General features: G+C 43.3%; 2 protein-coding genes across 2 annotated transcripts; both read left to right on the top strand.

Moving 5' to 3' along the window:
- Nucleotides 1-4633: 4633 nt before the first annotated feature.
- LOC310631907 (olfactory receptor 9G4-like) lies at nucleotides 4634-5557 on the top strand (the record flags this gene model as incomplete). The annotated part of the gene is made up of 1 exon (XM_083348693.1): nucleotides 4634-5557. The coding sequence occupies one exon, from the start codon at nucleotides 4634-4636 to the stop codon at nucleotides 5555-5557; it is 924 nt and encodes a 307-aa protein (XP_083204819.1).
- A 12033-nt stretch (nucleotides 5558-17590) lies between these two features.
- Nucleotides 17591-18532, top strand: LOC310638616 (olfactory receptor 9G4-like; the record flags this gene model as incomplete). The annotated part of the gene is made up of 1 exon (XM_083359828.1): nucleotides 17591-18532. One exon carries the CDS (start codon nucleotides 17591-17593, stop codon nucleotides 18530-18532), a length of 942 nt encoding a protein of 313 aa, XP_083215954.1.
- Nucleotides 18533-26956: the final 8424 nt, after the last annotated feature.

The following is a 26956-nucleotide window of genomic DNA, read 5'->3' as shown; positions in this document are numbered from 1 at the left end:
GGAACATGTTCAGATATTAATTTGATGCCACATTTGCGGTTGCAAGCTCCTCAGATTCGTTGATTGTGGATAAACAACAGAGAAACTTCTTTGAATGCTGACTTTGGGTAGGAGGACCTTCATCCTTACAGTTTCTTTTTCATTTTCCAGAATAGAATTCATTATTTACCTTTCCTTTGTGAGGTGTTGATAACCATAGTTCAGATCAAATTGTTATAAATAATTCCCCCACCTCTCTGCTTTTTACAGACTCAGAATACATCCATTGTTCTAAAACTGGGCCATTGGATCTTACCAGGTATTTATCCATGTCCGTTTCCTCACTTGTATTTTATCAGTGGGAGGCCATACCAAATCCAGGGTTCCCCAAACTCATGAGAGTGGCCTCATCTTGTCAGGAGCTCAAACTCTTTCATGCCTCCCCTCCCAACCATGAAGCCACCACCTTGTCTATTCCTTGCAAAAGTACCTCTAGGCCCATCTCAGTCCAAAAAAAAATCTACAAGTCCCACACTGATAAATTAAAAATCTTTGTGGTCTGCAAAGGAATGCTGGTGGGCTAATCAATGATTTGGTGACTAGAGGAGCATCTACAGTGTTGGGGCTTGTGGTCATGGTAAGCCATGGAGGCACTAGGCAACATGACTTTCAGGGCAGTGGTGGTGATTTTATTACTTAAAAAAAAGTCTGTGCTCTGTCCAAGGGTACAGGCCTGGTCTAGAATTTATTTTGGAGCATTCAACTATCTAGAGCAGGCATGTCAAACTCATTTTGTTTGAGGCAACTTTTTATAAAAGAATTGCCATTAATTTGTTTTAATAAAATAATTTTAATCAATTTTTCACTTGATTTCAAATTAAATGAATGAGATTTTTTTTAGTACAATTGCCAAATGCAATAAACTGGTTTTAGATATGTGTTACTGGAAGCAAAAAGCAATCCCTGTTGCGTTACTGATCCCAGAGAAACATTTGCATGTATGCAGGTATCCTTAGGGTGCCATAGTTATGGATGAGAAATATTGGTTGCAAAGTTGGCATTTCTGGATGTAATACAGATATTTTGGACTTATTTTTGTTTCTTTGCATGTTTGATATTTTTTAAAAGGCATATGCTACTGACTACGCTTATGCACATATGTAACATGATCACTGCTTGTCCAAAATTTTACTATACAGATAATACCCCCAGAAATTATTTTAGCCTTTTTAATAAATGTTGTTATTGATGTTAAACTCACCAGGGAAAACATATATTGTTATGTATATACTAGGTTAATTATTTAAAGACTGAAGTGCAACATGACTAGATTCTAAATAATCTATTTTTCAAAACACACAACAGTCCAAAAAGTAAAAGTAAAGTCCAAATTAAGAATATTTCATTCTTAAGAATTGTTTAGATTCAAAATAGTTTTCAAGAGTGTACAAAAGATACTATTTTTTTCTAGAACCAGCTAAATTAGACATATTACATTGAGAAAAATGTTTCTCATTTCTTTCCTGTTACCTTTGATTTCATTGCAGAGATGTTAACATAAGAAATAGATTATTTTGTTATCTAATTTTACCTTCCAAAAGACAGAAGCAGATAAAAAATGTGAGGTTCTTTCCTGTTGGCTTTTCTGAATTAGCTGTTTTAGATTCTAAAAGTTTAGTTCCTAAAGATGTAATCCTGTAAATAATTTTAATGTCCTCCTCTAGTGCAGGCTCTTTTATGACTCAAGGACTTCAACTCCCAGGATTTCTGAGCCAGGATGGCTCAGCTTGGAAACCTCTCCCTTTCCCCTCAGCATGGCTGGCTCAGGATTTCTGGGAGTTGAAGTCCACGAGTAATAAAAAAGAGCCAAGATTGCTAGCCCTGCAATAGGCTTAGGAAAACCAATAAGGGAGCTGGGTTGTTGTTGTTTTTTGCAAAAAAAAAAAAGGTTCCGGAACGCCGTTCTGAGCGTTCTATGAGAAAAAAAAGCCCTGATTGGCGTTATTTTTTGCTTTCTTTTGCCACAGTTGTTCTACTTCTATTTGCAGGACTTTATATTTTGTAATTTTCTCCAATTCTTTTTCTTCTGTTCTGCTGTCTCCAGGTATTGCAATGTTCACTATCTGGATTTCATGGTCTTTCTTATTAATGTTACGTGCAGGCCATTGTGTGGCAGATGCTTGTCCATTTGAATCCTAAAGTCCTAGAGCACTTCAGTGACTTTAATAATTTTCTGTTATTTTGTCTATTTTGTCGTCCCATCAATTCTTTCTTGCAGGCAAATGGTATTTCTTGCAGGAGCCCTGGTGGCGCAGTGGTTAGAATGCAGTATTGAATTCAAACTCTGCTTACAGTCAGGAGTTCGATCCCGACTGGCTCTAGATTGACTCAGCATTCCACGCTTCCAAGATTAATAAAATGAGGGCCTAGATTGTTGGGGACAATATGCTGATTCTGTAAACCACTCACAGAGTACTGTAAGTCTAAGTGCTATTGCTATTGTTATTTCAATCCACTGTTATTGCTACTTTGTCATGCTATTGTTTGCAATCAGTCTATGTCAGGCATGTCAAACTCGCAACATAACGAGACGTTGCATGACGTATCGGGACTTTTTTGTGGTTTCGGCATGATGCATCCGGCTTGCGGGCTGGCAGTTTGACATGCCTGGTCTATTTAATCTTCTTGCAGCAGCTAACTAGATAGTCCACAGTTGCTTCGGTTTTGGGGTTTTTTTGTTTCTTTTTTTTTAAGAGATGGGACTTACTATCTGTTGCTGTCTTCTCTATTCTCTTTGTATGCATTTGTTCTTTTATATATGTATTTTATTTTTTTATTTTTATTTTAATTCCATTTATATCCCGCCCTTCTCCAAAGACTCAGGGCGGCTTACAAGCTTAGCAGTAAAGTTTTTATTAATTTTTTCATACAATATAGTATTCAACAAACATGTCTGTGTTTATCATTCACTAATACAAATTTAATTCCTAATTCTTAATTCTTTTCTCCAGCCATTGATAAAATAAGTCCCAAGTTTGAAAGTATTCTGTTTCTTCTTTTTCTTTCAACCTCAAAGTGAGTCTGTCCATTTCTGCACATTCTAGTATTTTTTTTTTAATTATTTCTTCCTGTGGTGGTATTCTTTCATTTTTCCAATGTTTTGCAAATATGGTTCTTGCTGCTGTTATCACATGTAGAATCAAGTATATACTTTGTTTATCAATCTTTTCTGGCATTATACCTAATAAAAAAGCTCAGGTTTAAAATCTACATGTTTTCCCAACGTCCTTTCTAGCCAAGTATGTATTTTTGTCCAATACCTCTTTGCTTTAACACTTGTCCACTCTACGTGATAAGAAGTACCTGGCTTGTGTTTGCATTTCCAAAATCTATCTGGCATATTTTTAAACATTTTTGCTAATCTTGCTGGTGGCAAGTGCCACCTATAAAATATTTTAGTAGTAATAATAATAGTAATAATAAAGTTGGAAGGGACCTTGGAGGTCATCTAGTCCAAACCCCTGCTCAGGCAGGAAACCCTACACCATTTTAGAAAAAAGTTTATTTTATATTTTATATAAAATATATAAAATTTTATACAAGTTTTTTTTTTGTAGGAAGTTGATATTGTCAATTTTTAGGTTCTTTCCCACAAGGTTTGCCATTTTTCTAAATTTACAGTATATTATATCCAGAATTCTTTGCCCATGTTATCATTATTTCTTTAACTTGTTCATTTTCCATTTTCAAATTCAATAAAAGGTTATAGATTTTCTTAATTAATTTCTCATCAGATGTTCATAATGTCTGATCAAACAAGGTCTGTTCTTTATAAAATCCGTACAGTTTAACATTTGTATCATATCTAGCTTGCATTTGTAAGTATGTCCACCATGATAGGTCAATATTTTAGCATCACCTGGCAAAGTCACTTCAATAAACCAAACTTTCTTTTTTTCAATAACTGTTATCAGGCATGTCATGAACCAGATGCCTCTCTGCCTGGATAATAAAAGTCCTATAAGATCTTACCCACTGATTTTCCAAAACACTTTCAATTTGATGGTTCTAGCAGTTATTCATTCAGTACATTCAAATCCAAACCTCTGGGCCAAGTTTCCAGTGAAGAATTTTGGCAGTAATTATTTAATATTATTACTAAAAATTAATTATGTTCATCACACAGTCAGTCAGATGTAAAGACTGGATCTGGCATTTTTGACTGACAAATTTAGTCATTGCCAAAGACCAAGGATAGGCAGAAGTGAATGTTTGACAGTATTGTTGTTCTTATTGTTTAAACGTGTGTGCTGATTGTACTGACTCATAATAACATTTGTTTGTTTGTTTGTTTTATATGCTAAGACCAGTCATTAGAAAAGATCTTTAATCACCTTTAATCATGTGCACCTAATGCAATGAGAATGCAATGCTATTATTTTCATGTAAAGCCATTATTCCATTCAAGTTTACAAACTGTTCAAAACCCTAAAAAAAATCAGTTTGGGGCAAAATTAGCAATAGCATATAAAATATGCTGTTTTCAAAATATCTTTCAAAGTTATAGCATGAATTCATTGTTCAGGGCCCAAAACTGCAATACCTTATTTGTTTTTCTTCTTTGTTTTCTGCTCTGTGCAGGTCATGGGAAAAGATGGAACTTGAAGACAATCACACCTTGGTTACTGATTTTGTAGTGGTTGGGTTTACAACAGACCCATTTCTACGCACAGTTCTCTTTGTGGTATTCTTGGCCTCCTACATCCTAACGCTGACTGGGAATCTGGGTCTCATAGCCCTGATCTACCTGGACTCCCACTTGCACACACCCATGTATTTCTTTGTGGGAAGTCTTTCCTTCCTGGATGTCTGGTATTCTTCGGTCTATAGTCCTCGGATCTTGTATGATTGTTTGTCCAAGAACAATCGCATTTCCTTAGCAGGTTGTGCAGCCCAGTTCTTTTTCTCTGCTGGATTGGGCTGGAGTGAATGCTTCCTATTGGCCTTCATGGCTTATGACCGCTTTGTGGCCATCTGCAACCCACTCCTTTATGCCACTGCCATGCCCAAGAAGCTCTGTGTCCAACTGGTGGCAGGAGCCTATGCAGCTGGCTTTGCCAATGCTATTGCCCACACTGGTAACACTTTCCGTCTACACTTCTGTGGTAGCAATATCATCAACCACTACTTTTGTGATGTGCCACCACTTCTGAAAATGTCATGTGAGGACAAAAGAGTTTATGAACTCATCTTGACTGCTCTCATTGGTTTCAGTTTGCTGGCAGCCACTGCTGTCATTGTGAAATCCTATGTTGGTATTGTGGCAGCCATTATTCGCATCCGTTCAACTGAAGGGAGACGCAAGGCTTTCTCTACTTGCTCGGCTCACCTCGTCTCTGTCTCCCTCTTCTATGGCTCCATGCTCATCATATACTCCACACCTAGCTCTTATCACACTCCAAATTGGGACAAGGCAACTGCACTGTTCTATACAGTAGTCAACCCTCTGGTCAACCCTTTGATTTACAGCTTACGCAACAAAGATGTGAAGGCAGCCTTCAAGAAAGTCTGGGGGTGATTCACAGCACACAAATAGATGGCAATCTCCTTCTTTAGGGTAGACTGCAGATAATGAAATTAACGTCTAGTCTTCAAGTGGAGAAAGTCAGGAGACCAGAATTAACTTCAAAGATCAGCAATCATCCCCAAGGCTCATAATCCCCATGCATATTTTCTTCATCAGCAATTTCATTCCATATGTATAACTTCTCAATCTTCTCCTAACCTAGCAGCATCCTGACTTTTTATTTCATATTTTTAAATCGTTTTAGCAACTTTTAACTTGTTTTGTGTTGTTGATGATGTAGTTACCATTCTTGCTATAGTCTGGCATTGTGAGCCACCAAACTTGGCTGGAGGTTTATATTCATTCCAAATTCTCATGATAGCATGTCTGAGAAAATGATTTTTAAATTTACATTAATATTGACTTTATCATACTATAAATACCATTCCACCCAAATCGCAAGTCATCTCTTTCTAACTATAAAAGCTTTCTAAAGCTCCCAATTTGGAGTGGAAGTCTTGCTGGGAGATTGTGGTGGTGGCTCCAGCTCCGATTTGAAATGCCGCGGCTTAAAACGCCCCGATCAGCTAGTTTTCGGGGCAGATAGAGCCACAGCTTGGAATCGCTGGACGAACCATGGTGGGAGTGAATGCTCCAGCTTGGAACGCTCCAGCTTGGAATGGCTGGAGGAACCAGAGGAACCGCAGAGTGAGTGGATGCTGCTGGAGGAGCTGCGGCTTGAAACGCCCCAATCAGCTGGTTTTCGGGGCAGATAGAGCCATGGCTTGGAATGGCTGGAGCAACCGGAGGAACTGCGGCATGAGTGAATGCTGCTGGAGGGGCTGCAGCGTGGGTGTGTTGGAATGCTGCGGTTCACCCAGCGCAGGGTCCTGCATGTCGGTCCTTGCATGACGGTCCATGTTGCGGACTGCCGAGCGGCATGGACCATCTTGGTTTGGGGCCTGGTGGAAGATCAGCAGGATATTCCTACCTACTCCCCGCCTGTTTCTATCTGCTACCTACTGCAATCTACTTCCCGCTTGTTTCAAAGCAGCCATTGGAGACCATCGAGAAGGAGACCAGGATGGTGGTGGACTCCTATGTTTGCTAAGACCTGCTGCCTTTAATGGATCTGAGGCAGCTTGGGCTGCTTCCCAGGTTCTTGGCTGGATAGGTGGTGTACTGGCCTGTTGGGTAGCAACAGTCTTCCAATCATGGCCTGGAGTTATGGCTTCCAGGATCCTCCCCCTTGTGGTGAGGTGCCTCGGTCTCATGACAGTCGGCACGGCATGGGCCAGGGCCGGGGCCGGGCTCGCTTATCACCTATATGGAGATGGACTCCTGCATGCTGTTTCCCTTGTCCTCCAAAGACTCAGAAGGACCCGGGGTGAAGAGTCGCTGTGAGAGGGCGGCTCAGGTTTTTTTTCCATCTGCTACCTCTCTGGAAGTGAGAGATCCATGAGGGTATGCTGTTTTCCCCTGGATGGGGTTTCCATCCGCCTCCCAGATCAGTCTTGTGGTCGGGGTGAGAGAACGACTGCTGACTTGTTCTGGGGTACCCAGCGCAAGTGAGAGTGGTGCTGGACTGGTGGTTTTGGACTCATATACTCCTTCTGATTTGAAATCATCTTTATTCAACATCTGACTGCCTTTTGCCGAACTCCCATGGTTACTTATGGCGTGCTTACGTTATTCTGGCACGGACTTGTATGCCCTCAGGGGTGCCCCCCCTTCCTGGGTGCGACCCACCTTCTTTTCTACCTCTCCTCTTGATGACGGGCCCAATTGTTGGGACTCTGAGAGATGGTTAGGCATGGATTGGGGTCTCCAGTTTATTTCTAGGAATAGACCCCTGATCTGTTTTTTAGCTAATTTTTAAGGGGTTAAGGGGGAGGGTTGGATTGCGGTTTGGGTTGGAATTTGGGGGGCTTCCACTAACTGAGGTTCAGTTCAGGCTTGTGACAGGTCGCAGTGGGATCGGGCTTGGGTTGGGCGCCTCCAGGTCTCCAGAATGGGGGGTGGGGTTGCGGATCCCCACGATGATTGGGAATGGCAACAGGTGGTTGCACGGGGGGACGCATCAATATTCGGGAGCGCGCCCCCGCTATCCTCAAGAGGTGGCACGCTCCGACCCCCTGGATTTACCCCGTATTCCCGGGAGCGGGGATGAGCAGGCCCCTGAGCTCAGGCTGGTGTACTTTAATGCCAGATCGGTAGTTAATAAGGCTCCCCTTATTCGAGAGTTGGTTGAGGAGGAGCATGCCGATCTGGCTTCCATTACTGAGACCTGGTTGGGCCCAGAGGGAAGTGTCCCTCTGACTGAACTTTGCCCACCAGGTTTCCGTCTGCTTCACCAGCCTTGGGCTCAGGGAAGGGGTGGGGCTGTTGCGGTGGTTGTAAGGGAGACCTTGTGTCCGCGGGAGGCAACCGTTACTCAGATATTTGGGTGTGAGTCGCTCCTCCTGAGATTTGGCCCTGGGGCTCAGTTGGGCTTGTTGCTGGTGTATCTTTCACCTACCTGTGTAGCAGCAGCCCTGCCCAAGCTCCTCGACACCCTCTCTGGGTTGGCGGTTGAGTTCCCCAGACTTATGGTTCTGGGGGACTTTAACCTGCCATCCCTAGGAGGTTCATCGGGGTTGGCTTGGGAGTTCATGGCCTCCATGATGGCCATGGACCTGACCCAGGTAATTCAGGTCCCAACTCATGGGGGGGTCACACACTCAATCTTATTTTTCTATCTGGACAGTGGCTTGATGATCTGGGAGAGGGATCTCCAGCTATTACACCCCTGTCATGGACCGATCATTACCTCCTGCGGCTGGCCTTCCCTTTTGCCCCCCCATGTCACGGGGTTATGGAACCGACCAGGTGGTTCTGTCCCAGGTGCCTAATGGACCCTGAATTGTTCCAGGAGGCGCTTGGATCTGTGCCTGCCACCTTCGTTCACAGCCTGGTCGATGCCTTAGTGGAAGCCTGGGAAAGGGCGGCCACGGAGGCACTCAACCACGTTGTTCTCATTCGGGCCCTGACCCGGCGCAGATCCTGACGGGCACCATGGTTCTCCGTGGAGCTCAGGGAGATGAAGCGTCGGAGATGAAGCCTAGAGAGCTGTTGGAGGTCCAGCCGGTCTGAGTCTGATTGATTGCAGTTAAGAACCTTCACGAGGTCTTATCTTGCAGCGATGGAGGCAACGAAGTGTAATTACTTCGCTGCCCTCATCGCGTCCGCAGATAATCGCCTGGCTGCCCTTTTTGGGGTGACTCGCTCCCTCCTGAATCAGGAGGTGAGGGAGGAGCCCCTGCAGGGTCCTGCCGAGGAGTTTAGTCAATATCTGGCAGATAAAATCGCTCAGATTTGGGCCGGCTTGGACTCCGACTGGGCAGAGTCTGACGATGGGGAATCGAGCAGTCTTGGGAACATTATTTGGGAAGAATTTGATCCTGTGAATCCAAAAGAAGTGGACAGGATCATGGGGAGGCTGAGTTCCACCACGTGTTTATTGGACCCGTGCCCCTCCTGGCTGGTTTATGCAGCTCGGGAGGGGACATGAGGCTGGCTCCAGGTGGTAATAACTGCTTTTTTGAGAGAGGGTAGCTTCCCTGCTGCCTTGAAGGAGGCGGTGGTGAGGCCCCTCCTCAAGAAGCCTGCCCTGGACTCGGCCATTTTGAACAACTATCGTCCGGTCTCCAACCTTTGCTTTTTAGTGAAGGTTGTTGAGAGTGTGGTGGCACATCAGCTTCCTCTGTTCCTGGAGGAAGTGGATTATATGGACCCCTACCAATCGGGCTTTAGGCCCGGGTACAGCATGGAGACGGCATTGGTCACACTGGTGAATGATCTCTGGCGGGCTTGGGACAGGGGTTGCTCCTCTGTCCTAGTCCTATTAGACCTCTCAGCGGCTTTTGATACCATCGACCATGGTATCCTACTGCGGCGCCTCAGGGGGTTGGGAGTGGGTGGCACTGTTTTACAGTGGTTCTCCTCCTACCTCCTGGGTCGTTCGCAGTCGGTGTTGGCAGGGGGGCAGAGGTTGTCCTCGAGGCCTCTCATTTGTGGAGTCCCTCAGGGGTCGGTCCTCTCGCCCCTTCTGTTCAACATCTATATGAAGCCGCTGGGTGAGATCATTCGTGGTTTGGGGGTGGGGTATCATCAGTACGCTGATGATACCCAGCTTTTTATTTCCACCCCAGATCAACCCGGTGATGCCCTCGACATGATGTCCCATTGCCTGGAGGCGGTGAGGGTCTGGATGGGGAGGAACAGGCTTCGTCTAAATCCCGACAAGACCAAGTGGCTGTGCATACCGGCATCTCGGGTTGTCCACTCTATTCCATCTTTATCTATAGAGGGTGAGGTGTCAGGTTGGGTGTCCTCCTTGACTCACAGCTCAGTTTAGAAGATCATATAGGAGCTGTGACCAGCAGGGCTTTTGCCCAGGTTCGCCTGGTGCGCCAGTTGCGGCCCTATTTGGACCGAGATGCCCTACGCACACTCATGCGCTTGTGACCTCTCAGATAGACTACTGCAATGCTCTCTACATGGGGCTGCCCTTGAATACCACTCGGAGGCTCCAGCTGGTGCAGAATGCGACTGCGCGACTTGTGATGGGGGTCTCCCGATACTCCCATGTAACACCTCTGCTCTGTGAGCTGCATTGGCTTCCAGTTGTCTTCCGGGTGAGATTCAAGGTGCTGGTGATGACCTATAAAGCCCTAAATGGCATGGGTCCAGATTATTTACGGGAGTACCTTTTGCCAGCGTTAACTTCCCATTGTCCTGTGCGCTCCCACAGAGAGGGCCTCCTCAGGGTACCGTCGGTCAGGGAATGTCGACTGGCAGCCCCCAGGGGGAGAGCATTCTCTGTGGGCGCGCCTGCCCTCTGGAATCAGCTCCCTGTTGAGCTCCGTATGGCTCCCGACCTTCGCTCTTTCTGCCGTGACCTGAAGACTTGGCTATGGCCTGGACTGAGGGGACTGGGATTTTAGATTTTAAATTTTAAATTTTACATTTTAGAACGTGTTTTATTGTTTAGGGCTACTTGGTTTAATGTATTTTAATTTTTGTATATTATGTGTTGTATATAGTGTTTTAATTGCCCTGTACACCGCCCCGAGTCCTTCGGGAGAGGGGCGGTATATAAATCCAAATAATAATAATAATAATAATAATAATAATAATAATAATAATAATAATAATAATAATAATAGTAATAATAATAATAATAATAATAATAATAATAATAATAATAATAATAATGTGTCTTTAACTTTTAGAACAAGGTAAAAAGTTCAAAAAAATATTTTTTCTGCATTAAAGGGAGCTTGTTTAAAAACCCATAAACCTAAAACTATTTTTAAAAGATTTAAGCAAAGCTTAATGTTTCTTGCACTTATGCTTCTATTTTTTTTTTAAAAAAATGCACAAAAACTACTGCAGAGGAGTTTATCTCCAAAATATAATGAAGCTGAAGAGTTGTAGGTGCTGGACTAGATGGCCTCCAAGGTCCCTTCTGACCCTTTGATTCTCTGATTCTGTTAATCATCCACTTTAGCCAAACTCCATGCAACACACCTACAATGGAAATTCCACGAATTTAGGGAAGGCTGATCTACCTTTAATGTGTACATTAATGTCTACATCTCATAGAAAAATACTCCCTCTGCAACACAACACCCCTATATGCCACTTTCAGAGACTTTAAAATTGGAGACCTCGTCAATTGTGTGACATCTTTTTTTTTAATACGTATACTTCATGAAGGGATCTTACTCAGAGTCAGAGTAATCCCCAGGACCACCTCTCCAAGGGCATCAGAACTAAGAAACGTGTCAATCAACTCCATGGGAGACCTTCTCCTCAACATGAATACCCCTCCCCCAAAAAAACACTTGTGGAAGACACATTTCTGTTCTACTCAGACCACACAGCGTTACTTTCAAGAATACCTATTCGCCTTAAAAGACCATTGAAAGCACCAGCAAAATATTGCAGGGAACTTTATCTAGTACTCAGTTATCAAAAAAATCAAAATCATGGCATTTGCCAAAAGGCCCAAGAGCTACTCCTGGAGTTTAGATGGGCAGAAGACTGAGCAGGTCTCCTCTTTCAGGTATCTGGAAGTTGTCCTTCACTCTGCTAGCCCAGGGGGTCAAGACCATAATAAAGAAAGATTTGACTGATTCATTCATTTTAGTTAGTTTTGATCTGAATCCATGTAGGTTTAGAACCAGAGCTTCACATTTGGTTAATCATTCACTCTAAAATTGACTGACAGGTTTCTTTGTACACTAATTTTCCCCCCTCTTTTCTCTTCAGTTTGTTATTCTTTCTTTGTTTTCTTTCATTTTTCTCTCTCTCTTTGTATCTTTGTATTTTTCTGTAAATAATTATAAAAATTTTAAAGAGATGATCATTATGAAGTTTTTTTTTTTTACAGAAAAGACCCTGAGACAAGTGATAATGAAGCTTAACTTCTAAGGGACCTCAACATCGAAGAGGTTTGTGTCTCTGGAAATCTCAGGTAGCCTCAGGGAATGGTGCTTTTTCTTCTTCCTGTATCTTTAGACAAAACTCCCTTCAGAGGAATTAAGAAAAAAACTTTTGGCATGATACTGATGTTCCATCTTCAGATCATCAGAGGAAAGACTCAGTCTTAAATACTGCCACAGGGAACTATGGCTTCTTAATATGAAAGAATACTATGCTTAATTCGAAGAAATACTGTATTTAGGAAAACAGAAGGCTCTCCTACTGGCTGATCTGTCAACTTGTTTAATCAGACTAAGTGGGAAGATACACTTCACTTCATTCAGGTATGTTTGATATCTTTAGATGCCATTTAGGGAGATTCTATTATTCCTCCAGGTAAGACATGGTGAATTGTTTTATCTGGTCCTTTCTGTCGCATCTCAGTGCAAAGACTGTTATACCATGTTCAAACCCATTCATTCTTGCCCTTCTGTGAATAGATGTTCCACGTTGTTCAGAAGTGATTCCCTTTTCCAATTTCTCCTTCCATCCAGAAGCAGCTCCATTCATCGTGTGCATGATAGTCAGTTCTTCCAGCCCTGCCTCTGAAAAGAGCCTTAGAATGGGAGTTGAAAGACAAAGTCCAGGTAATGCTCTGAGAAAGGACTGGGAAATTTCACAGCACATGATTGAGATGTTTATTTACCTAAAGAGCTGACTTCTATGAACTGGAAAGAGAGCTGTTCACACCTCTGAGAAAGGGAGATAGTAATCTGGATTTTAGCAGAAGTTGGAACTGCCTGATCCAATGAGTTTCAGGAGGGACCTTGGTGAAAAAGAGGAATGAGGACAGATCATTTTTGCTGCTCCTCTGACTGGAAATGGGGTCACTCATTGAGACCAGGGAGAGGAGTGGACATGCTCTTTAGGCCACACGAAAGGTCTTTCAGTGAGGCACACAGCTAACACAATAGCACTGGGCACCCTCCTTTCTTTGTTGCTTTTATTTAAGAGATGTGCTTTCAAGGGCAACCTGAATGGCAGACAGAGTGGAGCAGCCACCTTCTGGCATTCAATCTGGAATTCTCATCAAAACAGAAAATCTTCCTGTTTTTGTTTTTGTTTTTTTTCCTTTTTGTCACATTTTGGAGGAATCCTGTTTGGATTTTTTTTAGCAGGGAGTGTGTCTGGTTATACTAGTGAAATTTGGAAAGGGAAGCTGCATGCCAATTATACATTTTGGGGATAATCAAAGAGAACAACTTATTCAAAGAACAGTGGATGGACTAGGGCTGAAATGATAGCGGTGTTCCAATATTTGATGAGCTACCACAACGATGAGAGGTCAACCTGTTCTCCAAAGCACATGAAGGCAGGACAAGAAGCAATGGATGGAAACTAATCAAGCAGAGAAGCAACCTAGAACTAAGGAGGAATTCCCTGACAGTTAGAACAATTAATTGGTGGAATGACTTGAATTCAGATCTTATGGGTACTCCAACACTGGAGCTTTTTAAAAAGAAGTTTGTCTGAAATGGCATAGGGTTTTCTGCTTGAGCAGGGGGTTGGACTAGAAGACCTTCAAGGTCCCTTCCAACCCTGTTGTTCTGTTATTCTGTTGTTCTGTTGTTCATGTCAGTGAAACCTAGTTGTAGCTATAGGGCTCTGGAAAACGCAGGGATTGTATGACTGAGGAAAGCTTCAGATAAGATAGATGAAATAAGATTTGCAGTTTACCTGCCTTGTGTGAGATGTTGATATAATTATTGTTTAGATCAAATTGGATCAAATTAATAGATATCATTCCCCTTCCCTCCCCCCCCAGCCAGTTTTTACAGACTGAGAATGCTTCCACTGCTGTGAAAGTGGGCTACTGGACCTGACCACGTCCCTTTTTTCAGTTGTATTTTATCAGTGGGAGGCCATGCCAAATTCAGGGTTCCCCAAACACATAAGAGTGGCCTCATCTTGTCAGGAGCCCAAAGTCTTTCATGCTTCCCTCCCAATCTTGAAGCCACCCACTTGGCTATTCTCGGCTTTGTTGTTACTTTTGCCATTGTGCAAGTAATCATGAGATTTTCTTCTCCATCTCAGTCCTATAAAACCTACTAGGATGATTTTGTTTGTCTTAATTTGGGATACTACGTATTACTTTGTTACAAACTCACATTCTTTCATTTTTCTTCCTTTGTTGTCCCTACAAAATTAAGCTTTTAAAAGGGATGCTTTACTGCACTGATTTAAAAGCAGTTTTATAACACAGAAGGCAGAAGGCAGTGATATGTCTCTTAAGCGCAGAACATGTATTCCCTTCAGGTCCAAATTTCTCCTCTCATTTTTATGCCCTTGATTGATTCTCTCCTTTGTCCACCTTGGTCCTTTCCCTGCTCAGGATTACTCACTCGTCTGTTTCAGCCCCTGGTGCTCTTCACATAGACATGGTTAGAACTGCTTCATTAAGAGAAGTCTTTCCTTAGCAGAGTTGGGCATGCAGGCACTGAGGCAGGGATCCTATCACAGTCCTTAATGCAGTCCCTTCTCTGTGGGTAATCTACATTTAGATTCAAGTCCTACCCAAGAGCTAACCAAGTAGCATTTAACAATATAAGTAGTTCTTAGCAAGGTGGCTTTTGAAAAATTAGGGTATTCAGGGTTCCCCCACCCCCAATTCAATATTTCCAGATATTGAGGGAATTCTTTAGGGCTCCAATTGTAATTCGTATAACAACACATTTCTTTTTCCATAGGGGTTCAATTTCAATCTTTCCAGTTGTTTCTCCTCCATCCTAGCATTCTCTGGTAAAGCCACATCAATGAGCCATACTTTCCTCTTTTCAATAACTTTTTATATTAGGCACGTCATGAACCAGATGCATGTCTGTTCAGATCTAAAAAGTTCCAATAAGATGTTTTCCCAAGCCTTTTCAACTTGATGGTTCAAGTAGTTTTTACGCTGTGTGTTCAAATCCAAACCTCTGGCCACGTTTCTAATGAACATTTTTGGCAGTTGTTACTATTTAACAATATTATCATTTATAATTAATTAGGGTTCCTGGCACTGCCATCCAGATGTTCAGACTGGATTAGCCATTTTTCTCCACATATCAAATCCTTCCCAAGGACCTAGAGGAGGCAGATGTTGATGTTTTACAGTGTTAAAGGTATTGTCACTGAATGTAAGCTCCTCGAGTAAAGCTGCCTTTTGCTTTTAACAAGTGGTGATTTTCTCAAAGCCAGTGACATTCAAATGAGGGTCCAATTGTTTAGGGATTGCAACCAAGTTGCCTTTGTTTTGTTTTGCAACAATTGTTCTATTTCTATTTGCAGTTCTTTGTCTTTTGTTATCTTCTCTAGTTCTTTCTCTTCTAATCTGCAACCTCCAGGTACTGCCATATCTGCTAGCCAAATGCTTTGTCTTTCTTATTGAAACTGTTACATTTGGGGTGTTATGTGGCATGTGCCTGCCTGTCTGTTTGAATTGTAAAGTCCCAGAGCACTTTAGCTTCTTCATTTTCCATTACCGTACTTTCGCTATTTTATGGTACCACCAGTTTTTGCTTGCAGGCAAATAGCATTTCCTGCAGATCTTCCAATGCACTATTGTTGCTACTTTATAATCAGTCATTGTTTGTAATCATATTTCTAGGCACTTGACTATCCAGTCAAATGATGGGGAGTCAAATACCTGCTTGTAATCAATCAATGCTACACTCAAGTTGGTCTTCCTTCTCTTGCAATTTTCCAGAAATTGTTGTTATGATTATTGTTATTTAAAATCATATGCCTGCTGACTCCCAACAATATTTGGTTGTTTATTTGTTTCTTTTATATTCTAAAATATAAATATACAGCTTGTCATAAAAAAGCATTTGAAAAACACATGGGGTCAAGTGCACTTACAGATGAAACTCGAAAAATTAGAATATCGTGCAAAAGTTCATTTATTTCAGTAATGCAACTTAAAAGGGGAAACTAATATATGAGATAGACTCATTACATGCAAAGCAAGATAGTTCAAGCTGTGATTTGTCGTAATTGTGATGATTATGGTGTACAGCTCATGAAAACCCCAAATCCACAATCTCAGTAAATTAGAATATTACATGCAATCAATAAAACAAGGAGTGTACATAGAACAATATCGGACCTCTGAAAAGTATAAGCATGCATATGTACTCAGTACTTGGTTTGGGCCCCTTTTGCAGCAATTACTGCCTCAATGCGGTGTGGCATGGAAGCTATCAGACTGTGGCACTGCTGAGGTGTTATGGAAGACCAGGATGCTTCAATAGCGGCCTTCAGCTCTTCTGCATTGTTCGGTCTCATGTCTCTCATCTTTCTCTTGGCAATGCCCCATAGATTCTTTATGGGGTTCAGGTCAGGCAGGTTTGCTGACCAATCAAGCACAGTAATCTCACGGTCATTGAACCAGGTTTTGGTGCTTTTGGCAGTGTGGGCGGGTGCCAAGTCCTGCTGGAAAATGAAGTCAGCATCCCCATAAAGCTCGTCTGCAGAAGGAAGCATGAAGTGCTCCAAAATCTCCTGGTACACGGCTGCATTGACCCTGGACTTAATGAAGCACAGTGAACCAACACCAGCAGATGACATGGCTCCCCAAATCAACACAGACTGTGGAAACTTCACACTGGACTTCAAGCATCTTGCAGTGTGTGCCTCTCCATTCTTCCTCCAGACTCTGGGTCCTTGGTTTCCAAATGAGATGCAAAAGTTGCTCTCATCAGAAAAGAGGACTTTGGACCACTGAGCAACAGAGCAGGTCTGTTTTTCTTTAGCCCAGGTAAGACGCTTCTGATGTTGTTTGTTGTTCAGGAGCGGCTTGACAGGAGGAATACGACATTTGAAGCCCATGTCCAGGATCCGTCTGTGTGTGGTGGCTCTTGATGCACTGACTCCAGCCTCGGTCCACTCCTCGTGAAAGTCCCCAACACTTTTGAATGGCCTTTTCCTGACAATCCTCTCCAGGCTGTCAGGTCAGCAGTTTTCCCCATGATTGTGATTCCTACTGAACCAGACTGAGAGACCATTTAAAGGCTCAGGAACCCTTTGCAGGTGTTATGGCTTAATTAGCTGATTAGAGTGGGATACTTAGAGCCTAGAATATTGCACCTTTTCACAATATTCTAATTTTCTGAGATTGTGGATTTGGGCTTTTCATGAGCTGTAAGCCATAATCATCACAATTATGACAAATCACGATTTGAACTATCTTGCTTTGCATTTAATGAGTCTATCTCATATATTAGTTTCCCCTTTTAAGTTGCATTACAGAAATAAATGAACTTTTGCATGTTATTCTAATTTTTTCGAGTTTCACCTGTAATGCAAAGAGGATACAAAATTATTTTCATGTAAACCATACACTACGTAAATGTTTACACAATGTCAGAAACCAGACGCCAAATCAGTTTGGGGTCAAAATTACCAACAGCATAGCAAACATCATAAATTGTTTACAAAACATTTTTCAAAATCATAGCATGAATTCATTATTCAGGGCACAAAAATGCAACACCCTTACTTGTTTTTCCTCTCTAAATAGGATATGCTTGGAAAAAGATGGAAGTTGAAGATAATCACACATTGCTTACTGATTTTGTGGTAGTTGGGTTTACAACAGATCCATTTCTACGCACAATTCTCTTTGTGGTGTTTTTGGCATTGTACATCCTAACACTGACTGGGAATCTGGGCCTCATGGCCCTGATCTGCCTGGACTCCTGCTTGCATACACCCATGTACTTCTTTGTGGGAAGCCTTTCCTTCCTGGATGTCTGGTATTCCTCAGTATACATTCCTCGGATCTTATATGATTGTTTGTCCAAGAACAACCACATTTCCTTAGCGGGTTGTGCAACCCAGTTCTTCTTCTCTGCTACAGCTGGTGGGAGTGAATGCTTCCTATTGGCCTTCATGGCCTATGACCGTTTTGTGGCCATCTGCCACCCACTCCTTTATGCCACAGCCATGTCCAAGAAACTCTGTGTCCAGCTGGTGGTAGGAGCCTACATGGTGGGGTTTGCCAATGCAATTGTACATACCAGTAACACCTTCCGCTTACGCTTCTGTGGTAGTAATATCATCAACCACTACTTCTGTGATGTGCCACCACTTATGAAGATGGCATGTGATGACAAAGGAGTATATGAACTGATCCTCACGACTGTCATTGGCTTCACTTTGCTGGCAGCCACTGCTGTCATTGTGAAGTCCTACATTAGTATTGTGGCAGCCATTATTCGCATCCGTTCAACTGAAGGGAGACGCAAAGCTTTCTCCACTTGCTCGGCTCACCTCCTCTCTGTCTCCCTCTACTATGGCTCCATGCTCATTACATACTCGGCACCCAACTCTCACCACACCGCAGATTGGGACAAGATAAATGCGCTGTTCTATACAGTAATCAACCCTCTGGTCAACCCTTTGATTTACAGCTTACGCAACAAAGATGTGAAGGCAGCCTTCAAGAAAGTCTGGAGGAGATTCACAGCATACAAATGAATGGCAAACTCTACCTTTAGGGTTGACTGCAGAGGAGAAAAAATAAACTCTCAGCTGCAATGCCCTCCAGCCAACCAGCCATTTTCTTTCTGTCCTCCTTCCCTCACTTCCTTCCTCCACAAAGTGGAGAAAGTCAGAGAGAGAGAAGACTTAAGGTCAAAGATTAGGAATCATCCCCTATGCTCAAATTCCCCATGCATACTTTTCTTAATCAGCAATTTTATCCCATATGTGTAACTTCCAAATCTTGTAACCTAATAGCATCAGCACACTTTTAAATTGTTTTAACAGTTTTTAATTTGCTTTGTGTTGCTGTTGATGTTGTTGCTATTATTGCTACTATTCTGGCAATGGAAGCCACTAAATATGTTCAGTGGTCGGAGGTTTTTATCTATTTCAAATTCTCCTAAAAGCACATCTAACAAAATGATTTTCAAAATATGCATTAATATTGGCTTTATCATACCATAAATATCTATGCCACCCAAATCTCAACTTATCTTCTTCTAACTACAAAAGCTTACTAATTCTCAGTAACATTCATGCCTTCATCTAAACCAGACATGTCAAACACAAGGCCTGGGGGCCAGATCCGGCCCGCGAAGTGGTTTCATGCGGCCCGCGAAGCCATCCTGGAAACAGCGAGGGAACGGCCCCCAACTGCCTTGGCTCTGGCCCAGAGACCCTCCTTCTGCCACAGACCCTCAGATCTGTCCCACTCCTGGCCCAGGCCCCCATAGGCACCCTTGATGCGAACTATGTAGAGCTGGCCACGCCCACCCAGTAGGCCATATGCACTCTAGCCATGCCCACCCAGTAGGCCACACCCACCCAGGCCATACCCACCTGGCCCGCTAAGGGCAACCGCAATGCTGATGCGGCCCTCAATGAAATTGAGTTTGACACCCCTGATCTAAACTAAACAACAATGTGCAAAATATTATCTCAAATCAGGTAAACCCAATCCTCCTATTTCCTTTGCATCGTGTAACACCTTAAAGATATACCTAAATCCATGTGTCCTTCACTCTGCACCAACGGCACATTAAAGATCTAGAGAACTTTCATATAGGCATCCTCTGCTCCATCCTTGGCACTTGTTCTCAATAATGTGTCTCCAACCTGCGGGTCTTGGATCGTGCATAATTCAGCAGGGTTGAGTTCTTGATAATCAGAGTCCAATTTAGGGGTGGGGTTGAGGGAAAATATCTTAAGAACAGATGGCCACTGCATGGTTGCTGTATGTTGTACTAAAGACTGGGAAGGGATCTCAAGATCATCCATGCAAGCACTATAAAGACACTATAAAGCAGACATGTCAAACACAAGGGCCGGGGGCCAGATCCGGCCCGCGAAGTGGTTTCATGTGGCCCACGAAGCCATCCTGGAAACAGTTAGGGAACGGCCCCCACTGCCTTGGCACTGGCCCAGAGACCCTCCTTCTGCCAGAGACCCTCAGATCTGTCCCACTCCTGCCCAGGCCCCCATAGGTACCCTTGATGCAAAGGATGTAGAGCTGGCCATTCCCACCCAGTAGGCCATACACACTCTAGCCATGCCCACCCAGTAGGCTACGCCCACCCTGGCCATACCCACCCGGCCCCCTGAGGGCAACCACAATGCTGATGCGGCCCTCAATGAAATTGAGTTTGACACCCCTGCTATAAAGGGTACCCTATGCCTCATGACATCCAGCCAAAGGAACTAGACGCTCTAGCTGCTGACAGAACCTGCTGCCAAGCCCTATGCTATGAAGGCTCCCTGGCTTTGAAGACAAAAGACAACTGATTGAAAACTCTCAGCAACATTGTTAGAATAATACACACAATTACTACAACAATTGACTTCCAGTGCCCCCATTGTGCCATAGACTTTGAGCTTCCATACTGGGACTGCAGAGCCATCTCCATAGATGAATTCCATAATAATATCTTCTTGGAACCCAAAGGACTACCCATACGAATGTTTGGTGTATTCTTGTGCAAAAAAACACAAACTTGACACCCCTTCCCCAGCTTATAAAACAAAACCTTTATGGTTACATCAAGATGGTGATTTTTTCCCCTTCAGGTTACAGGTGAATATTACAGTACTTAACTTCCTCTGACTGCCCCTTTTCTTCTACACAAAGGTGGCTTCTAACTTTAAATCACCACCCCAAAACATATGGATATTGGTCTATGAGTAGCTTCCAAGGGGACACACAGTGATTTAGTGCTGATGGGGGTTCAGGAATTCATCACCATTTAAATCACTCTAACAGAAAAAAGAGTTTGTTTCACAGCTGAAATCACATGCAATTGATGTCCAGATATGCCTGGAGATCTCATCGTCCCACCCCCACCTACCTTTGTGGCTGACATGTGACAGACCTCAGCCCTTGTCTAGAAGCTTAGGGTTCTAGCGGCTTGACTGGAAGGCCTTCCAACAGTTTTATTGTTTGATTTGATTCTCTGATTCTGTAAATTATCCACTTTAGCCAAACTCTATGCAACATGCCAACAATGCAAATTCAACAAATGGCTGGAATAAGCAAACATACTTGCAGAAGAGGAGGTTGGCTTTAGAGAAGGCTGATCTACCATTAGTGAGTTTCTAGTAGTCTATCATCTCATTGAAAAATTCTCCTTCTGCAACACAACCTCCTTATATGTCATTTCCATAGTCTTTAGAAGGTAAAAGGTAAAGGTTTTTCCTGTACAGTCGCATCCAACTCTAAGGGGTGGTGTTCATCTGCCTTTCTTGGCCTAGGAAGCTAGCATTGTTCAAAGACATTTCTTGGTCATTTGGCCACATGACTATACCCTGAGGCCCATAGAACTGTGTTACCTTCCCAATGAAGTGGTGCCTATTTATCTACTCACATTTACATGCTTTCAAACTGCTAGGTGGGCAGGACTTGGGGCAAGTAACAGGAGCTTACCCCATTGCTGAGCACGTGCGGGGGGAAAGTTCGAGACCTCCTCAATTGATCAACATCTACTTTGTTTAATATGTATGCATCAAAAAGGAACATCACTCAAAATAAAAGTAATGCCCCGGACAACCTCTCCAAGTTCATCAGCACTAAGAAAGGTGTGAAGCAAGTATATTATTGTCCCACTCCTTTTTACTTTCTACATTAACTCCATGGTGGGCCTCTTCCTCAATATGAATTTCCATCCTCAAAACATTTACTGGAAGATACATCTCTGTTCTATTCAGATGATGCAGTATTATTTTCAGGAAACCTACAGGCCTTAAAAGAGCGTTGGAAGCACTAGCACAATATTGCAGGGAACACTAGTTAGTACTCCATTACCAGAAAACGAAAATCATGCCATTTGCCAAAAGGCCGAAAAGCCATTCCTGGAGTTTAAATGACCAAAAGACTGAGCAAGATTCTTGTTTCCATTATCTGGGAGTTGTCCTTCACGCTGGACTCCATAATAAAGATTTAATTGCTTCTGTCAGGATCCACCCCCATCCACATCTTAGGAAAGAAAAACTCTTGGAGACAGAATTGTCCAAAAGGAACTTTTACTAAAACATGATGCCTAGTGGAAAATCTAGACAGGATCTGAAACTGTGTTACAGATTGGTACTTTTAAATTGTCCCCAAGTGAAAACCCCTCCCTTCAGTCCATTTGGTCAGTCCCGGATCAATAAAAGTTCAGGTGTCAAAATCTTCCATGGGAGAAGAATTCTTCCATGCCTTTACGACAATTACTTCCTCCCTTTCAGATTCTAATCGGAGATACAAACTAGATCTCTCCCCCCCTTCTTTGTTCTTCTCAGTTCAAAGGTTTTTCCCCTGCTCTAATGACACCTGCAGGCAGACTGAATAAACAATCTTGCATTAATTGGATGGCCAACTAACATCTTCTCCTGTCCTCCTTGGAGAAATGGCAGAATCCAGTGAGGGTGTAAGATTTTATAACATGCATATAGAGAATTATGAATGGGGTATAAATGGATTCTGACAATCTGCTCCCCTTAGAAAAAAGATAGGTCCATCTGTAGAGGAAATAAAACATAAATGTTAGCTTGGTTTGTTCGGATATTTTGTATGAAACCTCTTAAGCAACTTTGGTGCTTTAACGTGGTGTTTATTGACCCACTCATTTTCTGAGGAGGGGAGGTGTTTCCAAGCTACTAGATACTGAATTGCTCCATGGTGTTTCCTGGAATATAGGATTTCCTTCACTTCAAAGTGTTGTTCTCCTTCCACCATGATGGGAGGTGATGGGGGGGTTTGTTCGTAGGGGTGACTGTTGTTCTCTTTTTAGTAAACTGCAGTGAAAACTTGGATGTATTTGTCTAAGATTTTTGGGTAGTCCTAATTCAACTGTTACTGGGTTTATGATTCTTTTAATTGGAAAAGGTCCAATATATTTTGGTCCGAGTTTTTTACAGGGTTGTAGTGATTTAAGGTATTTTGTGGATAAATATACCATCTCTCCCACCCTGAATGATATGGGATCTACTCTTTTTTTGTCCGCCTGTGTCTTGTGTGCTTGTCTAGCTTCATCTAAAGCTTTCCTAATGATTGGCCAGTTGTTTTGTAATTGAGCAATCCACTCTTTCAGTTCGGGAGTTACCGATTCGGCTGGAGTTAGGTCTGGCATGGGGTTGAAACTTTGACTGGTAGCTACTTGAAAAGGAGTGTAACCTGTGCTGGAGTGGACTGCATTATTATATGCCGCTTCTACAAAAGGCAGTAGGTCCGTCCAGTTTGTTTGCTGGAAATTAATAAAGCATCTTAAATATTGCTCAAGCACTGAGTTAGCCTTTTCACATGGACCGTTCGATTGAGGGTGATGACTAGATGTCAGTCCTTGGGTAGTTCCTAAAAGGGATAAAAATTCTTTCCAAAATGCCAATGTAAATTGCACCCCTCTAACAGATATGATGCGTTGTGGTGCCCCATGCAATCTGTAAATATACTGTACGAAAAGTTTTGCTAAAAATTTTGCAGTAGGGATGTTTTGGCAAGGTATGAAATGCACTGGTTTAGAGAACAGATCTGTGACAGTCCAGACTACCATGTTCCCGTTGCTTTTTGGTAGTTCCACTATAAAATCCATGGCTATTTCTTTCCATGGGGCTGAGGGGTTTGCCACCGGTTGTAACAGTCCTGGTGATTTCCCTTGCAGCCTCTTGGCCATTGTACAAATTTGACAGCTACCCACATAGCTTTCTATGTCCTTTTTCATAGATGGCCACCAAAATTGCCTTTTAGTTAAGTGTAAGGTTTTTAAAAACCCAAAATGCCCTGCTGATTTTGTATCATGGCACAGTTACATGAAATTGATCCTCTGGGTGGCAGGTATGTATAACTTCTCACCCACCCAGGGTACTCCATCTTTAATTGAGCACGCATGTCTATTTTTCTGGAACCATTCATCATTTTCCAAAGACTTTTGGAATTCTATTCCAGTTTGGCTATCCTCCTTCGGCTTCATTTTTATTTGAGCCCTGGTGGTGACTGGTGCTGCCAGTTGTTGTTCAGGCACAAGTGGTTTAGAGTCAGTGGTCCGTGTGCTGTTATATTGGGGCATGTGAAATAATGCATCCACCAGGAAATTCTTCCCCCCCCCCCCCGGTAAGTGTTTGAGAGTGAAATTGAATTGGTGAAAATGTTGGGACCAGCGGGCTTGCTTAGGAATGAGGTTCCTGGGTGTTTTTAGTGCTTCCAAATTTTTGTGGTCTGTCCAGACCTGGAAGGGGATTTTATTTCCTTCCAAGAACTGGCACCATGTAAGTAACGACCATCTCACTGAATATGCCTCTTTTTCCCACGTGGGCCAACATTGTTCTGTCTCCGTGAGTTTCCTGGATGTATATGCACATGGTTGCAACGCCCCCTCATCATTTTCCTGTAATAATACGGCTCCCACCGCTACATCGCTAGCATCTGCCTGTATTACAAAAGTTTTATCAGGATCTGGGTGTCTCAGGACAGGTTCAGCAGAAAAAAGTCTCTTTAGCCTCTCAAATGCTGCTTGACTTTCCATTGTCCACTTCAGAGGCTGGCTAGGTTTCACTGAGGACCCCCCTTCATTTTCAACAAGTTTGTGAGGGGTAGGGCTATTTGGGCAAATGAAGGGATGAAGTGGCGATAGATATTTGCAAATCCCAGGAAACTTTGCAATTGCTTCCATGTGCGGGGGGGGTGTGTGTGCCCATTCTAATACTGCCCTGACTTTCCCAGGGTCCATTTCAATGCCCTTTGGGGATATGTGATACCCCAGATAGTCTATTCTTTCCTGGTGGAATCCACATTTTGATAGTTTAGCATTTAGGTGGGCAGCCCACAAGTTTTTCAGGAATGCTCTGACTAGGTTGATATGTTCCTCTTTGGTCTCAGTGAAGATAAGGATATCATCTAAGTAAACCAGGACCCCCTTATATAGGTGCTCTCTTAACATGTCCTTAATTAATTGCATAAATACTGCGGGGCCTCTTGCAGTCCAAATGGCAGTACTTTGAACTGGTAGCAACCCATTGGGCAATTGAATGCAGTCTTCCATTCGTCTCCTTCCTTAATCCTAATGCGGTAATATGCTTCCCTCAGGTCTAGTTTAGTAAAAATCCTTCCTTTCGATAGGTGGGATAGCATATCCTTCATTAGGGGTAGGGGGTACAGATTACATTCACTAATTGTGTTCAAATTTCTATAATCCACACACAAGTGAAAAGAACCATCCTTCTTCCCCCTGAACAGGACTGGGGCAGCCACTTTGGGTTTGGCAGGCTCAATAAATCCTCTTTCTAAGCTTTTATTTATGAATCTTTCCATCTCTGCCATTTCCTTTGGGCTCATGGCATACATCCAGGGCTTTAGGAGTTTTGCTCCAGGTTTGAATTCTTTAGCACAGTCTGTGGGGCGGTGGGGGGGAAGCTCATCTGCCCGTTCCTCACTGAAAATTTCAGCAAGGTCCCTGTATTCCTCCGGTATTTCTGGCAACTGCTTCTCTTCCCCCACCGATGCTGACTTCTCTCTTTGGGCTGAGGAGGTGCTTTCAGGGTTTAAGCTCCTAGGCTCCCCCTCTGGGAAGTTTAGTTCTGCTGTCCTCCAATTTATCCTGGAGTTCCATTTCTTCAGCCATTCCAGTCCTAAAATCATTGGGCATTCCATGCCTGGGGCCACTACAAACGTTATGTCTTCCTCATGAGACCCCAGGGATAGGTGAATTGGTAAAGTGGCTAGGGTAACTGCCCCCCCTGCTATTGACCCATCTAATTGGCTAAAGGAGATTGGTTGTTTTAGTCTCCTCACTGGGATGCTCAATCTCCTCACCAGTGTCGGGCTGATGAGGCAGCGGATGCAACCGGAGTCTATTAGGGCTTTTACTTTGACTGTTTCAGGCATAGAGGAAGCTAATATAGTTGTTCTGTACCAGCCTGCTATCGGCCCTGCAGAAAAGGCAGGGACAACCCCTTTTACAAGAAGGCAAGAGGCTGGAACTAAGCCTACCAAATTTTTGGATACAAAAGCAAACAAGACACGAACCATGAAACAGGAGCTATTCAAGCGATTGCCTTCAGCAAACCAACCCTCCCAAGCATTCCCCTTTTATACAGTTCAGGGCGTGGCTTCTCTCTGCTTCCTTCTGAGGTGCCCCATTGCCTCCCTCTGTTTACTCCTGATTGACTGCCTCCTGCGTCGGGCGTCCTTGAACAGGGCCAGCTGTGGGTCATCTTCATCCACGCTGTCAGGCTCACACAGCTGGGTCTCCATCGTGACCAGGTGGGAGGGGCCTGGCTGAGGGCTCTCATCAGCAAGCTCTCCAACCCCCTCAGCAAGCTCTTCAACACCCCCCTCCTCCTCTGAGTCATCCAACCCAACTGCCGAACCCACAGGCTGACCCTGAATCACAACAATAGTCACTGTCTTAAGGATCGGTGGAACGGATCCACTTACCAAAGGTTCTCCCTCTGAGCTGTCTTCCGAGGTGTCCACCGCCCCTGCGGTGTAGACCAGAATCCAATCCAAGTTCTTGTCAGGGGTTGTGGACTCTACAGCCTCTGTCCCCTTCATGGAAGATTCTTTTGGGTTGCCTTGAGGCTTCCCTAGTTTCTTGGAGGGTGATGCCTCTGATTTACGCTGGGGGGCTTTTGATTCAGATTCTAATCGGAGATACAAACTAGATCTCTCCCCCCCTTTCTTTGTTCTTCTCAGTTCAAAGGTTTTTCCCCTGCTCTAATGACACCGGCAGGCAGACTGAATAAACAATCTTGCATTAATTGGATAGAGATGGCCAACTAACATCTTCTCCTGTCCTCCTTGGAGAAATGGCAGAATCCAGTGAGGGTGTAAGATTTTATAACATGCATATAGAGAATTATGAATGGGATATAATGAATTCTGACAGCTTCATTCACTTTACTTAGTTTTCATTTGAATCCATATCACGTTAGAACCAGGGTTTCAGATTTGGT

Source organism: Vipera ursinii, assembly GCF_947247035.1.
Source record: "Vipera ursinii genome assembly, chromosome: 1".
NCBI lineage: Eukaryota > Metazoa > Chordata > Lepidosauria > Squamata > Viperidae > Vipera > Vipera ursinii.
This window is presented reverse-complemented; position numbering and strand designations above follow the sequence as displayed.